The 16363-nt window shown below is 37.5% G+C and overlaps 1 protein-coding gene across 9 annotated transcripts in view; it reads left to right on the top strand.

Moving 5' to 3' along the window:
- Positions 1 to 16363, top strand: part of ZNF385B (zinc finger protein 385B) — a 165598-nt gene that overhangs the window by 112884 nt on the left and 36351 nt on the right. For all 9 annotated transcript variants that reach the window (XM_039555351.1, XM_010406706.3, XM_019290629.3 and 6 more), the window contains one exon: positions 14046 to 14156. In XM_039555351.1, the coding sequence (XP_039411285.1) occupies positions 14046 to 14156 (111 nt within the window). The remainder of the gene's footprint in view (positions 1 to 14045; positions 14157 to 16363) is intronic.

Below are 16363 nucleotides of genomic sequence, written 5' to 3'. Positions count from 1 at the left end.
GGAAACCTCATTATAGGAACTTCCCATATTGGTATTTCCAGTTTGGGATGGATGTGGACCAGAAGGTATTGTTTATACAGAGTTCTTTTTCAGCACACTGAAATGACTCTAAAGATGCCTTAACAGGTTAATAACTTGCATTTTGATTACATGTAGAAATATGTAACTCAGATCTATAGTCAGTGGAAATCAAAGTTAAGATTACTGTGGTCCCCACTGTGTGTTTATTATAACAATACAGAAGTTCACACTTGCTGGCTTCCACCACACAGCTTCACTTTCTGTACCATTCTTTCTCTAAAACCTCACTGATTCTTTATCTCCTGTCATCCATCTTGTGTACTGAATGATGAAAGGATACTTTGTGATCAAATCATGGTACATGGGCTAAAGTGGCTGAAAGCCAGGATTGTCTTGCAAGATCAAGATCTCTTTATGATCACGGTCTTCATCTCCCTATATAAAGATTGTGTACTCCCCAAAAAAAGACATCTCAAAACTCCAGCGTATTCTGCCTTGTCCTGAAAGGAGAGCAGCACAACGTGACTCATATTTAGTTGAAGTGGTACAGCCAGGGACCCGTCAGTCTGCACAAAAACATTATCAGCAACTTCTCAGATTCTATCACCATAGAAAATAATCAGCAATTCATATGCTTCTTTCTGAGTCTGTTACGGCCTCAGGGGTAATCAAAGATTAGAGCATCTCTTGTAGCTTTCACATTAGTGAAACATTTTGCATCTAACTAGCCCATGATTGGTTTCTAAATGCTAGTTCATACCCTTCATGTTTTAGAGGACACATGGGTTAATGTGGCCTAGTTATTGCTTCAGTGTCTATTTCTCTTCAAGTAGCTTTATGCTGATTCTTTATATTACAGTTCTCTCAGTCCCCTTGCAAAGTGGACCAGAGATATTTTACATCTGTCAGTGAAGGTGAGCCAGCTGGAATGTGCTACAGGAAGGGAAGAGGAGCTGACTAGTAACTTAGTCAGAAATTTCTGACTCTTCTCCAACATTAGCCCTGCCTGGGCTAAGTATCCCTGGCCTACCCCCAAGACAACTACTGGGAGGAACTAATTTGCTCTTTCCTCTTCTGCATTTTCAATTATTACCCACATTTTTGTTTGTTGCCTGTCTCTTTCTCATTTGAAGGGCCCAGTAATCACCAAGGCAGAAGCCAAGTTCAGCAGATAAGAGCACAGGGCACTCGTATCACCAGCTTCACTCGCCCTTCTGCGCCAAGTGCCTCTTCTGCCTTTGGCAGGATGCTGTGGCTTGGGAGCTTTCTCTTTCCTTCGCAGGGTCTGAATTCAGCCACTTAACAGTGCCAAAGTATGCTTTGCAGCACAGGATTGTATATGGCAGGAAGAGATTACAAATGCAGCCAACCGGATGGTGCCAGCCCGTTATCTATGGTCCTTTTTATCCAAGTACCCTGTCCCTGTGCTCTGATTTCCCCTTTTCCCTTTCATGGAATGCTGGAGGGAAGTGACCTTTTCTGATCCTCTCCATTTGACTCCAGAGAGGAGGTGAAATTTTTTAAGAGCCATACTTTACACTCATTAACAACACAGAAAGGAAATTCAAACAATTGACTTAGGAGAAGTGTTTTTCAGTGTAGCTGGATATTTTTCTGCAGGATTTTCATTAGTTGGGGTTTTTGTAATTAAGAAATTGTAAGGTTTTTCTTACAAACCTTTTATACCCTATTTTATAGTCATGCAGGCACAAAAGGACTTCAGGTTTGCCTTTTATTCCTTTTTTGAAAACTTAAAAACATTCCTGTTGCACTTTTAGTTCTTATGGTTATAAAAGTTCATATTTTTCAAGTCATAGCCAGAATCATCCAATTGACAACATGAGGAGTCATCCTATTGCCATTTATTAAGGGAATAAAAAAGTAATAGGTGTTTTCTGAGATAGAGGTGAGGACAGCAGAAGTTCAGGGACCACATAATAAAGCCCAGGATTCTGTCAGCACAGAACTCTGTTCTGTGACTAGTCTTTGCTATCTCCTCTCCAAGCACCTGGCTACAGAGCCCCTTTACTCTCCATGTCGTCATCTTCTCAATTTTCTGTTGTCCTCCCTTTCCTTTGTATCCTTACGCATTTTTTATCTAGCCTGGAATCCCTCTTTGTCTTTCTATGGCTTTGATGCAAAGCAGCAGAGAACTCTTTCAACTGTGGTAGAAGTTTTTGGAAAAATTCTTCTTAGCCTATGGAAGCCCTGAAAAGTATTTGTTGAAGGTGGTGTATTTTTCCCACAAAATATGTGAGTCTTTTCCTGAAACTTTAAAAAACCACTGAGCTTGAAGAAAACACCTGGTGAGACACACTGAGTAAGATAGGGGGGAAAAAGCTGCCAAAAGCAGAGAGTTCTCAGTTGACTTTTGACAGATTTTATGGTTTCTGGTATTTTAACAGAAAGATGCCAGTTCCCTAGTTCCTGTCAGGAATCTCTCAAAGAGCATCCCTGTTAAATTGGTGAGCCTAAATAAGCACTTTTCTACCTCTTTTTCTAGTCTATCATACATACCGTTATGAGGGGGGAAAAGTGTTTATTAAAATAATACAGTCAGGCTTTAAGGGAGAATCTCTTCAAATATTAATTAGCTTATAGATTTTCCTGTTGCTTTTGTATTTTCTTGAAGAGGAATTGGATGGATGAGCTTCCTTCTCTCAGTTTCCAGATCAGCAGGCAGATAGGAAACGCTGTCTCTAAGGAGAAAGTGTACTAGCATGCACTGATGAAGAACAGAAGTCACCAGGTGCAGAAGCCTTTTCCTACCCCTTTGTAGGAGTTTGGCATCAACAGTGTGGATTTTGAAAATGGTTCCTAAATTGCTGCATTACATGCATTATTGCATGTAAAAGTAATTAGGTCATCACCCTAATTCTTTAAAGAGATACAATTTCTATGTACAAATCCTGCACTTCGCTGAGTACTCTGGAAAATCTGTTCCTTGGCTATGTGGTTTATATCTTTCTTAACAGAAAGCTTGGAGTTACTCTTCCTAACATTTAAGCAATATTTATTTATTTCCTAGTCAGCTTATTTATTTTCCTCGTCAGCACAGGAAAGCTCAGAAACCTTCTTCATTGACTTGCTTTCTTCTCAAGTTAGTAGTATGTTCCTGACACAAGAAAGCTTTTAGAAGAGAGAGGGCTGTTATTCATAAATATTTTAGGCATTAGGTGACTGAAGGATGTTTTGCACATAGACTGTGATGAAAACATCTCCCCTCAAAGCAAGCAGTCTCAGAATTGTAGTTCAGGACAAGTAACGCGTGTTGTACCACTCTGCTTACAAAGATTTTGCTGGTTTCTAATTACAAGCCTAAGTTCTACAAGTTCTAAGCAAAATTCTAGAGCAGCTTTAGAGAAAAGTAATTCTCCCTATGTCTGATGAAGTGGCTGCTTTTGCAGCATCCTGTCTGTACACATCTAGCTTTCCTGGCCTGCCTTACACCTTTGTCACGCATTTTCCATGAGCAACTGAGAATTGCTGCAATAATTATTAATATATTATAAAAATGTAGCTAAAATTTAATTCTTTTCATATTTATTCCTTCTGAATGTGGGTGTACTAGTGGTCTTTTATTCTAAATACAGTCAATTTTATGACAATCTGAAGGCACTGTATTGCAGTTTAAAGCCACAGTGTGAAACTTGTCTTTCCTTTGCATACTTGGAAACCAGCAATACCCAGGTTTGGAGCACCAACCAGTTCATTTCAAGTAACAGAGCAAGGTTGATTTAAAGAGCTGTGCCTTTTGGACCAACCTTCTCTATATTCGATAGGTCTGTTTTCACCATGAACTTCAGGTGCTTCCCCAAGTTACCACTAGGGAAAGAGGAGCACATTTCTTGCTCTTGTATTTGTTAGACAAGACAGGCTTCTACCTGACTTTGTTTCTCATTTATTTAAATTTAAAGAAAAAATCCCCACCAAACATTAAAAAAACCCCGAAACCAACCATATTTGATACTACATTAAGTTTCAGAACAGGCTTAATTAGAAGAATCCTTTAAAGATTCGTATCTAAATACAGTGCTTTTTTAATCAAAAGCATTTTGAAGTTTGTTTGTGTAGTATGTGGTATTGATATAAAACCCCAAACAAATAACAACAAGAAAACCAAACTCAAATCAGAAGCATCATTATTAATTTTTAAGTGAAAAAAGCTTTATTTCTTATATACTGTGAAAAGCAGAAGACAGCTATGAAAATAGTTAGGCAATTCTTGGTTCTGATTTGCTTCTCACTTATATTTAGGCATTTTATAAATTCATAATCCAATATCGGTATACACATAAATTTTATCCTCTTATTAGTTTTTTTTTTCAGTATGTGAAAAGTAATGCTATTAATTCATTTCAGAAGGCTAGATTTCTTGTGTCTTTATTCTCTCCTAGTCACAGAATTAATCAAAAGCTCTGAATTTGTCCTTAACCTCTCTGCACAGTTCAGAACTGTAGAGGAAATTCAAGTGTACCTAATGCGATACCATTCATCTTTTTGTTTTGGTGCTCTGGAGCAGCCTGGGAGCAGGAAAACTCATCAAAACTTAGAGCAGACTTTTAAGAAGAGAAGGGTCATAGCTAAGGATCATCTCAAAGATGAAAGCAAAAGTCAGGAATCTTGTTTATACCATGTGCTAATCTAAGCTCCTTTTCTGAGTACAAACTCTTAGGCCTGAATCTTTTGGCAGGATTTTGCTGAAAGGTACCTTTTCATATTATTTTACCTATTTGTATTATTTTACTGTCAGTTGGTAAAAGGTATTGTAACAAGAATAGTTTTGCTTTCAGAGTATGTTATTGGTTTGTTTTTCAGCAAGTCTCAAACTACAATATGTTTTTATTTTTTGCTGGTAATTTTTTTGCAAGACGGTAATGCTTTTTTGTTTAGCTGAACACAGCTGAGTGCTCTGAATAACAGCAGCTTTAATAATAAATAGCAGTTATATAGCCCCTTCTATCAGATGATTTTAACATGTTGTTTAGACCTTTCATCTTTCTTTATGGGGTTGCAAATATTTTTATCCCCATTCTACAAATGAATAATATAAGGCTCAGATGAAATTATTCATATACAGTTAAAGTTGTGAGCCAGCGTAGCCACAGAGGGAAAGAAAACTGTTATATTCCTTGAGCATTAGCTTAACCGTTGGATTTGGACCTTACTCTTTTTCTCAGGTTTGGTCTGTCTCTTAGCAGTTCGTTTTACAGATCCAAAGTATTGTGCAATGGTAGAGGAGTAATCTGGATGGATTAAAAAAGAAGCTGCCCAATACTTAAAGCTGGTTCAGTTTCATATAAGAAAAAGCACTGAGCTGCAGATACTTGCTTTTTTACTTATTCTCCATTTGTTTGGTGGGGAATTCTCTTTTATCCTGAAACATTCTCAGCAGCTTTCTGTTTCTTTATTTCACTCATGAAAGTCTCCCTTCTTGTCTGGAGCAGAACATTGGACAATTTTTACCATAAAGGTTAAATCTATTCTTGGTGTTCTCATAACCAACTCAATCCTTTAATGTATTTATATCCTTGCTTGAGAATAAGCCTTAGAAGAAGCAGAGACCAGATTTAGGTGTTTTTTTCTGTGATGTCTCATCAGTTCTTTCTTTGGGTCAAGTACTTCTATAGGAATGAAATACTACATTTTCATTATCTTTTACACAAAGATTTCTAAAATAGCAAACAGCAGTGGTATTTAATTTTGGAAAATTCTTTCTAAGACTATCCTGATTATAATTTTCTAACCCAGAAACTTTTTTTAGCATGCAATAAATATACAAGCATGAAGGGAAGGAAGGGCAGAGAAAATATTCACAACACTGAAAAAATAATAGTAAAAAGTAATTAAAAGGTGTTTTCTCAATTACCTTTTGACCTCTATGCTTAATTATCACATTACATGGAAAGAAGAGAGAGGTAGGAGGAGTTGACAGTTTATTTATCTTTGATTTTGATCTTTAATATCAGTTACTTGGTGTAGGCTAGAGTAGTGCAAAGACAGAGGAGGCCAGAAAAGCAAAATATTAGAAAATCCTTCGTTTTGTTTCAGTTGTTCCTTTTGCTTATGTTGGTTTAACCCATGATTTCAGAATTGGGTTAGGAGAAAGAAAATTCTACTGAGAAGACTGGGATTCATCAGTAGCCTCCTGATCTTGGTCCAGCAATGGTTTTCAAATTCCTAAGTGCAGACCTTACTGAAAGCAGTCCCTGCTTTAACATAAGATTCCCAGTGTGGTGCTATTTTAGCCCTCTACGAGGCTGGGTCAGAAAACATCCTAAGTGAGAGAAGGATGTGTGATGGTGAAATTACTTGTGCTAGCACACGGGATGGATAAATGTGCATCATCAGTAAAGATTTCCCAAGTCGATACTGAGGAAAGATGATGAATGCACTTCTTGTTAAAACAGAAAGGATGTCATTAGGTAGGTAAAGAGAAAGTATATTTGAGCATTTGTTCTAGCTTTTAGTACCTGTGCTTCAATGGCATATTGAAAATCTGAAAAGGAGTTGGAGAAAAGCTAGCAAAGGAATCAAGGTTTGTATTGAGAGCAGCTTAAGAAACTTGGTTTATCAAGGAGGGGGTTAAGAGCTAACATGATTGCAGTGTATGAGTGCCTGCACTATTCAGGAGGTATTTGAGGTTAGAGTGACCTTTAATAGAGAAGCACAACTAGATTGAGTAGCTTATAATAACTCAGAAAAGCATTGCTTCCACAGTGATGTAGATTAACCTGTTTGGAAACTTTTAAATCAAGCTGTTGAGGTGGTTTTTCTCCTAAAATTTAGGCTCTGGTTGACCACAAATTATTGGACTTTGTAATAGGAAGGACTGAACCTTTTCAATGAATGAAATTATGTCATAAATTTTTCAGGAAATCAGATGTAATGGTTCCCTCTGGCCTAACCCAGATCTGTAAATCACTTCAGACATTGCATTCAGTATTCTGTGTGATTGTGAATGCAGGCACACAAAGAGAATCAGCCTCTTTTTCATTTTTCCATGCAAACTTTACTTTAGAAGGGGAACATGCAAAAGGGTAGCATACCCAGAGGCTCTGCATTATACCATAGGGCTGGACATAATATAGGGAGGGAGAATTAACTGCTAGGAACTAGAGATGGAAAATCAGTCTCTGAAGTCCAGGGATATAGCCCTGCACGTTAACAGAAATAACGTGAAATTTGCAAAAGCAAAATTAGCTGAACCTAATCTAAAAGGAAAACGAGAAAGCTGAATTTATTAGTATTTCTAATACTTCTTTTAAGATCTAAAAGGTTGTTTTCAGCTTTGAGTGTCCTTTTAGTTGTCTTGTACTAAAAATGAAGTAGAAGTGTAAACACCAAAGGTGCTCTTTGCTTTTTTATTTTTCAGTACTCGCTCTTATTTCAGCAACTCTCCATGGACAGCTGTAGTATCTGACATGTTAACAAGTGAATTACAGCAAGATTTTTGGTTTGTTTTAAGATGCTTCCAGGCTGATTACACTGACTAGTAGTAGTGTGTGGAGGTCACAGCTGTCACAGCCACTGTTTTCCCTCAGGGAAGTTGCAGCTTGCTGCCAAATTGAGGGGACAGACAGACACAGTGAGAAGTTGCATTCAGAGAGATTTGCCTTCAGAGTACAATGTTGTTGTTGTATTTTAGGAATCATGTGTAAGGGAATGCAGATGCTAGTCCCTGTGGTCTGAATTCTTTCTCAGTGGATGCTTACGTTTTTCTGCACTTGGGGAAAGACATCTGCTCAGAATTTTAAAAAGAAAAAGCAAAATCATGGATTTGCTGTAACCTGAGTATGGTTGGGTTTGATTTCCCTGAGATCCAGATTTCATGCTCTGTGCAAATGTGCTATGTGTAAGTACACTGAGAGAGCCTCCTAAAAAAAATTCTTAAAGCAACCCTCAGTTAGACTACAGGATTGCAGTAAAAATAACTTTATAATGTTGTAAAACAATTATTCTTTTTGTTCAATGAAGCATTTGCACAAGTCTCCAAATCAGCTGCTGAGAATCTGAGTTATTGACCATCTACATCTGCCTGTTTTTTAACAGCCCCAAAATGTTGTGAGGAGCATAGAGACAGGTGTAGGGAGGTAGTGTTTAGAGAGCTGCAGGCTCACTGTACAGAACTACATCTCTGTGGAGACACTCTGTGCTACTCAAGGAGAGCTGATGCACAGGGAATATTGATGGCTTTCCTGCAAGAAAAGAAAGTTGTTCACATCACAGAATGATTTATGTTGGAAAAGGCCCTTAAGATCATTGTGTTCAGCTGTTAATGCAGCACTGCCAAGCCCGCAACTAAACCATATCCCTCAGTGCCACATATACCCTCTTTTAAATATCTCCAGGGATGGAGACTCCACCACTTCCCTGGGCAGGCTGTTCCAATGCTTGATAACCCTTCCAGTAATACATTTCTCCTTGTATCCAATCTAAGCCTCCTCTGGTACAATTTGAGGATGTTTCCTCTTGTCCTGTCACTTGATACCTGAGAAAAGATAGTGACAGTCATTTTGCTACAATCCCCTTTCAAGTAGAGCTCCGTCAGCAGAGCTGACACAAGTGCTCCTGGTGATGCAAAATAAGCAATGAAATGTATAACAGAATTGCAGTGACTTGAACACTAAATTATGCTTAGAATTAGTCAAATGAGAAATATGTTCCCTGTTGGAACAAAAGCAGCACAAATGTGGAGAGAAGAGATTTTTGCTGGTTTATGTCAGCCAGGCATGTAAGCATGACATCACAATGTTAATGTTTCTGATTTTTTGCTGGGCATTTTAAGTATGTGCTTTGCTGAGTATGTGTATTCACTTCTGTCACTCTTTTAGTCATTATTATATGTACAGTTATGGTAGGGGGCTGTGTATATATGGCAGAATTTATGATAAGCTTCACTGTATGATCATTCTTCACAGTGGCAGCATGCTTGACTTTCATAACAACTGGAGCTTAAACACATGAGGAGTTACAGAACTTAATTTAGATGTTGCATTGGTATTTTATGTATGCCAGTGGTTTTTTCCAGAGGGAAATACTGGATTATATTATCAGTTTGTTCCACATACAGTTTAAAACCTCTCTTTATCAGAGTAAACCAACACAGTATGCTGAAGGCTGCTCTCTGTGTTTTTCAGCAGCTTTTTATGCTTGGTGGTGAAGTGATACTGAGTTACATCTTTCATACCCCCTGCCAATACTGTGTTTACAAAATCTTGTCTAACAGTTAACTCTGTATTTGACCCAAGAATTACATCACGATAAGACGGTAACAGGGCGTACACTGCCAGTCACAGTTTTACCCTTACTCAGGTTATATTTATGTTTCTGTTAAGAAAAGACAGCACTTACCTCTCCTCAGGATCATTGCAGTTTGTTTCTGAGGCTCACAAACTGGTGTTTGTACTCTCTGCTGTGTATAAAGAGATCTTTCAAAATAACCAGAACTTCAGTTCCACCAAATGACTTCTCCCTGAGCATGTTTTTTTTCTCATCTTCCTGTACCTACTTTCATGTCTCTTTGTAGTCTGATTCCTTTCCCAGGAGTCACCAGAATAATCTGTGGTACCATGATATACAGCAGGGCAGGGAGAGTTGCTGGTAGCAAGAATGATAAGAGAATTCAAGGATGAACTTCTTGAATTGCTGATGATAAGGTGTAACAGCTCATCTAAAACTGCCTTTGTACCTGAGGACTAAAAAAGTGGCAAATATGATGCAAGTTTTAAAACCCATTCCATGGAGCATGAAAGGGTTGTTTTTGGTTTTTTTTACCAGGAAATGAACAGGTATCTCAATAAGAACAGTATAATAGAATTCCTAGTCCTGTAAACTGCCTGTAAAGTGTCAAAATAATTCCTTTTTAAAGAGAAATCCTTCTTTACAAGCCTGTTTGTAGGGGTCAACAAACATGTGAATAAGGATGTTTAAATCTATGGTCTGAATTACTGAAAGGATTTTCACAGAACCCCTTGGCAAAGATTTTTTTTAAAAAACTAACTGGCATAAGAGGATCCTTGCATGACAGAAAGATGCTTGGGAGGTAAGTGAGCTGAGGAAGCTTGCTATTGGCAAAGTTCTCCAAGGTAGTGAGGACTAAGAAAGACCACAAAAACTGTGAAAGACCTTGATGAGACTGACAAGCCAGACAACAATGGTTGGTGAAGTTAGATCTAGATAATTCTAAAGTGAGGCACACAGAAGTAAAAATTCACAAAACTTCACATAGAAAATAGCGTGCTGGGAATTGGCCATCAAGACTTGGGAGTGAGATCTCAGGTTTATAATAGTGGTTCCTTGAAAACATCAGCTCAGAGTTCAATACTGATCTACCCAGAGTATTTTATATGGTTCCTGTCCATATCTTCAATATATTTAATAGAATTAGTTAAATTTTGGTGGAATTGAGATGGGCAACAAGAATGTAGAAAGGAAGGGAATGATTTCCGTACGCAGAATGACTGAGCAGAACAGAGATAACTGGGGGTGTGGTACAGGTCTTATAAAATTGAATGGTATGAAGCTGTATTTAAACAAAAAGAATTAATTTCTGGCACAGCAGACTGTAGGCATTGGAACTGCATGCAAAGAGTGCAAACTGGTTTACATCAGTTTCAGGGGTAACTGTGCAAGAGGAAGTCACTGGAACTTATCAAATACACAGAAACACCTGACTCTGGAAAATTTTTGGTGGGAAAATATGAAAAAAGCAGCAGGAAATACAGTGTCTGTTTGTGCTGCTCCTGTTCTGTCCTGTCTGTTGCTAGACTTATATTTTTTAAGTGCTTTAAAAGTTCTCATCACAAGTCTTGGTAGCTGTAGAGTATTTCTGTCTGAATTTCCTTAATCCTCGCTCATGTCAATAGTTTGGGTGGTTTTAAGGAGCCTCATCGCAAAAAAGATAGTATCTTCAACTTTCTTGGAAAGACATTTTTAAATTTAACTTTTAGTTAAACCAATAGAAATAGGAGAACAACACTAACAGGTTGTTAAACCTAGTTATGGCTACCAGAGCACTATGAATTGCTGTATTAATTCCCCCTGTAGCGTAAACAGCGTAGTGCAGATTTTTATTTGCATTTGTGGTAGCTTGTTATTACGTGGTTAGCTTCTGTTATTATTTTGTTTTATAGATCTGGTTCTTAAATACTGGTGCTCCCCACTGGGCAAACTATGCTGTGTCATTTCTTAATAAATACCTCAACAAATAACTCTCTCCCTCTTTCCTACTCCCTCCTGCCCTGCAATGAAGAGGATAATTTTGTATAGTGATCTAAGATCAGTTTACCCTGCAGCATTAATCTTCTAACAGAGAGATACTATTTTATTTTTCCAGCATGCTGTAATCCACCCCAGTTTCTGATGTATTTAAAGCCTATTAATTGTTAATGTTGCACTTCTTGAATTCTAATCATGACCAGGCTGCATGCAGGGCTCCGGTTTGGGAAGGATCGTTAACCGCTCCCCGGGGGATCACAAGTGGTACTTTCTGGAGGCAGTGTGAGCTGCATTATTTTTCTAGATTTGTGTCCTTGTGCTGCTACATCTGTTTGAAACTGGGACTGTGTGCATAGTCTGCATTGTGGGGTTGTGAAGTGCCTTGCCTTGCACTAGCACTGTGGATTGTTATTTGGAATGCACAGAGGAGTCATTGATCACTGCTTCTTCCCTTTGTATTTTTTTTTAAACGGGACTGCAGACACTAGTGGGTATTTTTGCTATTTCTTTTCACCGATCTCAGACACTTCAAATGGTTGAGGTACTTTTGAGCATTACTCTTTTCTTCTAGATTAACTGATTAACAATTAGTAGTTAAGTTGAAATGTAAAACATTTTTTCTATTTAAGGAAAAATCCAGCCAACTCTTCACTAATACAGCAATCTTTTAACATGTATTATAAATGTAGTATGTATTGACTGTCATATCTATTATAAAGTGGATGCTCAAAAAACTTTTAATATGCATGTATAATTGTGATGTACTGTGAAGGGTGTGATGCCATAAATGGTACAAGTCAGAAAAAAATTTTTTTATTGTGTTTTAAGCTTTTAGACTTTGAGCTCTCACTATGTCATAGAAACAGGAAACAAGGGTATTTATTTCAAGTTTTTCTTAGCTTTTGTCACATTCATTACAACAATACTGCATCATTTAATAATTCAGCAGATCATTCCAGACGAGGTGGTTTTAATTCTGTATTGTCATGTGGTACCCCTGTGGCAATGAAATACAGTATTCAGTGGCAAAAGCTGATACAAATTAAATTACCTCTTTGGAAAATTTATTACTAATGCCATTTACAAAATCATGCATTTGGTTTAAAATGAATGCAGCAAGAAACGTATGTAGGCATGTTCCAAAAAAATTAAGTTTTCAGTGTTATGTAATAAATTTGAAGAATATCTTCTTTATGCAAATACAATGCAGTATGTTTTTCTTGAATTTGTTTTTTTGTGTGTGTATATATATGTGAAGAAAACCTTCAGTAGTGCAGGCTTCTCTGGCAGCTTAAGATTTGTATTAAGGGAAAATTACAGTCTTTATCTTCATGTTTAGAAAGTCTGGAAGCAGATAATTTACTGTTCTAATTATTTAATGAATCAGTTACTTCAGCTGTTCTCTCCTCCTTTTGCAAGTCGGCTTAGTACCAAGTGTGTGTTGTGTATCACCTGGGATTAAACAGCCAGGTTTGGTTTCTTCCAGTAGTACTGTAACTGAAAGAACCATCACTGTGGTCACAAAGCAAGCTTCAGAAAAATCTAACTTTATAACAAATCAAACTATTTTCTTCCAAAATGGTTTAAAAACAAATGAGGAAATGAGCACTTATCTTCTGGTTGTAAACTGGCATTTTTTTCCCTTTCCTCTTCAGAATCCAGTGCTTATCTTAGATACGGATGAGGGACCACACATGCACAGATGCTCATAGGGTCATTTGGGTTGAAAGGGTTCTCAGGTGTCGTCTGGTCCAATCTCCTGCTCAGAGCAGGATCAGTTGTGAGACCAGACCAGATATTCTGCTTTTTTTTTAATTAGAAAATTATGTTTGAATATTTTTGCATCAGGAAATTAATTTTAATCTGTATTCATGTCACATCAGGAAGAATAACATGTTATGACTGAGGTCTCGACACAGTAGCAGTTATAAACTCTGTTTTCTGAACATCCTGTGTCATTCCCCAGGTTCTGCAGTGTTAACAACAGAGTGCTCTGTGATCCTGAGCATATTCGTGACCAACAGGAGTCCTGATATTTAGCAAAGATGTAATCAGCTCTGAGCTCCTGAAAAGCTTCCGTCAAATTTAGGAGTAATATATTCAGTTTTTTCACTTGTTTCACATTTTTTACAGTGTTAAAATGTTTTCTGAAGCATGCTAACTTTCCTGGTACAAACACTCCCTTCATGTTCCTCTGAACTTCAGCCTTCCCGTGGGTTCTGTCACTCATCAGTTCTGCATGGAAATGTTTGGGGATTGCAACCTCTTTTCCCAGCAAATGGTATTTGTAATGGAGCCTGCAAAGGACCTCCTTTCACAAAGAGATCTCCAGGAGAGAATATTTTACAAATAAATGCTAATATCTATCACTGAAAGGAAAACATGTAGAAATAAACGACAGTGACTTGTCAGAGTGCAGAAGTGGTTTCTGTAGTATGTCTGTTGGGTCAGTGGGTGATAGGGGAGGGCTTTCAGGGAGCTCTTTGCAATTCAGCTGTGGTTGGGGGGCCCTGCAGCCCACAGGATGTGCGGGGTTGGGGAAGGATCTATTTAATAACCTGGGGATGACAGCAACAATGAAGCTGCCTTTTCTTCATCAGCTTTGGCATTTCCTAACCTGTGCTAACCAATTCCCTCACCTGTGTTAAATCTAATTATTGTGAGTGCTCAGATCTTATTTCTCCTGTTTATCTCCAAAAAGAAAAGAAAAGAGCTTTCTGCTGGAAGTGTTATTTTTTTTGATTTTTCTTCTGTACTTTTTATTGCCCTGAAAAGTTGTAAATTGATTATTGTTTGTTCTCCAGATGGATCCTGTGCAAAAAGCAGTCATAAACCATACTTTTGGAGTGTCCATTCCCCCAAAGAAGAAACAAATAATTTCCTGTAATGTCTGCCAGCTTCGCTTTAACTCTGATGTGAGTATTGCCTATGTTCCTTCCTTTTTTTTTTTTGTTTTGTTGCATTAGGTATAATTAATCTAAACTTCTTTTCCTCAAATAACTCGTTCTGCCTACATTCTGCTCAGCCTGATGGGTTGCTGTTTTGTCCACTCAGAGGCAGGAGTCCATAGAGCATGAATATTTAATTTTCTTGGATAGCTCCGGCACAATAGCCACTGCCAAGTCCATTGGTGAGATCCCATTTGACGATACAGTAACCTTCAAGAAGTATTGCAAAAAAGAAATGTTTGTCTGAGTTGGTTTTTTTTTAAAAAGGAGGTGAAGCAGAAAACCTTCCCAGCGAGTTCTCCAGGTCATATTTGCTTTTCTTCCAGAAGAGATAGCTTTTTCTTGTTGTTTGTACATCCTTGCTGATATGTCTTTCAATTTCTCAATAAAGTCACTCTTCCAATAACTTTCATTCATAATAAATATAAACAATTCTGGCTGTCATCTTGAGTGAGAAATTCAAAGAAACTGTTTTCTGAAGGTTAATTTAAAAAAACCATTACAAAAGAGTACCCAAAGAAACCAAAAGAAATTCAAGGAAACTATATCTAAGAAAATTATGACCTTTGAAAGTTTAAGAATGTGTATTTGTTCTTGGAGACTACTTAATAATGTCATTACATTAATAAAAATAAACCCAAATTCCCAGATTTTTGGTTTTATCTTGAGGGCAAGAATAGATCCCTAAGTGATATGTTAATATTATATATTTTTCTGTCATAATTTTGGTCTCAGAAATAGATGGCAGGCACCCCCTCAAAGCCTCTGACTATTTTGTGCTCCTTGAGATTTGCAGTAAAGCACCTATACCCATTACCCTGGTTTTCTCTGCCTCTAAAACTGCACTTTGAAAAATGTTTCATAAAGTGTTTTCCCCAGTATGGCTTTCGTGTCTAGGCTGGTAAGGATTTTGAAGCAGTGCCATCTTAGCTTCAATTTGATTTCTAAATCTGTCATCATTTGACAAGCTTATTAAACTTCCTTTGAAGTGGCAATATCTGCTTAGTTAACTGATCTCAAAAGTCATTATTTTAAATTTAGTTTGCTTGTCTTTCTACTTTAAGGTTAAGATTTAAAGGGAAAAAAAAAATCTTTATGCTCTGATCCTTGATCCAGGTATCTACTTTTACTGATCAAATCAAGGAACCAATAACATTTTTTAAAATTTCCTTTGGCTTCATGGATCCTGCTTCTGAGCTGGATCTTACTCCATCACCAGTGAGGCAGCTCAGGCTGTCCTTACTCTTCTGTCTCCTCTTTAGGTCGGGGTCCCTCTGATCCTGTCCCCAGAGGAGTCACTCACTTTGTCTGTGCTGACATTCAGGTGGACAAACAGCACTTCAGGCAGACAAATTGAATCACAATTGAGTGGCTTGAAACAAATAAACAAAAAAAAAGCTGAAATGTTTATCATTTTGTACACCTGTCAACCAAGCAATTTTTCCTTGACTTACAAAGTAGAACAAAATGCATATCATATTCTGCTTTAAATAGTGGCATCACAAAAAGCATGGCCAATTATAGTCATGCTGCTTCTTCTGGGCCAGATCTATTCAATAGGGTGGTGTGCTCTTTCCTCCTAAATTTAGTGAATATATTCGGTTGTAGTTACTAGAAAATATCATCATCCTTTTGTGATGAATGGTTGTAAGAAAGGATGAAGCACCATGGCTGTGATATTTTACATGCTGAAATGCAGCACCTTACTTTCTACAGCAGTTTAGTTTACCAGGACATTCACAAACAACATAGAAATTTGATTTTGGAAAGTGCTAAGGTTCTAGCAGTGTAACGAATACCAGAAGATACTCAGATATAAATCGAAGTTTCACAAATATTTCATAACCTCAACATCTATGAATATTTGGAGAATGAGTCTTCATTTTAAAAGCTTTCTAGCCTTTCATTGGGTTATTCAGCTTCTCCTGAGAAGCTGTACATAAGATTTTAAATCTCTTCTTCAGGTTCAGTCATTTGACGTTAAGAATTTATTTGAGCATGTGTCGCATCTTTTTTTCTGAGAGTGAGATCTTTTTTATTTGGATGTTGTTCTTGCCTATCCAAATAGACACCCCTCCCCACCCCCCCATAATCTGCATTGTTATAGTTTCACTGAGGAAATGCTAGAGGAGTTTCAACCAAGCTCTGCAAACTCACAGTTCTTTCTTAGCTTG

This window comes from Corvus cornix, chromosome 7 (genome assembly GCF_000738735.6).
Source record: "Corvus cornix cornix isolate S_Up_H32 chromosome 7, ASM73873v5, whole genome shotgun sequence".
Classification (NCBI taxonomy): Eukaryota; Metazoa; Chordata; class Aves; order Passeriformes; family Corvidae; genus Corvus; species Corvus cornix.
The sequence above is the reverse complement of the archived record's forward strand: the minus strand, read 5'-3'. Positions and strand labels throughout refer to the sequence as shown.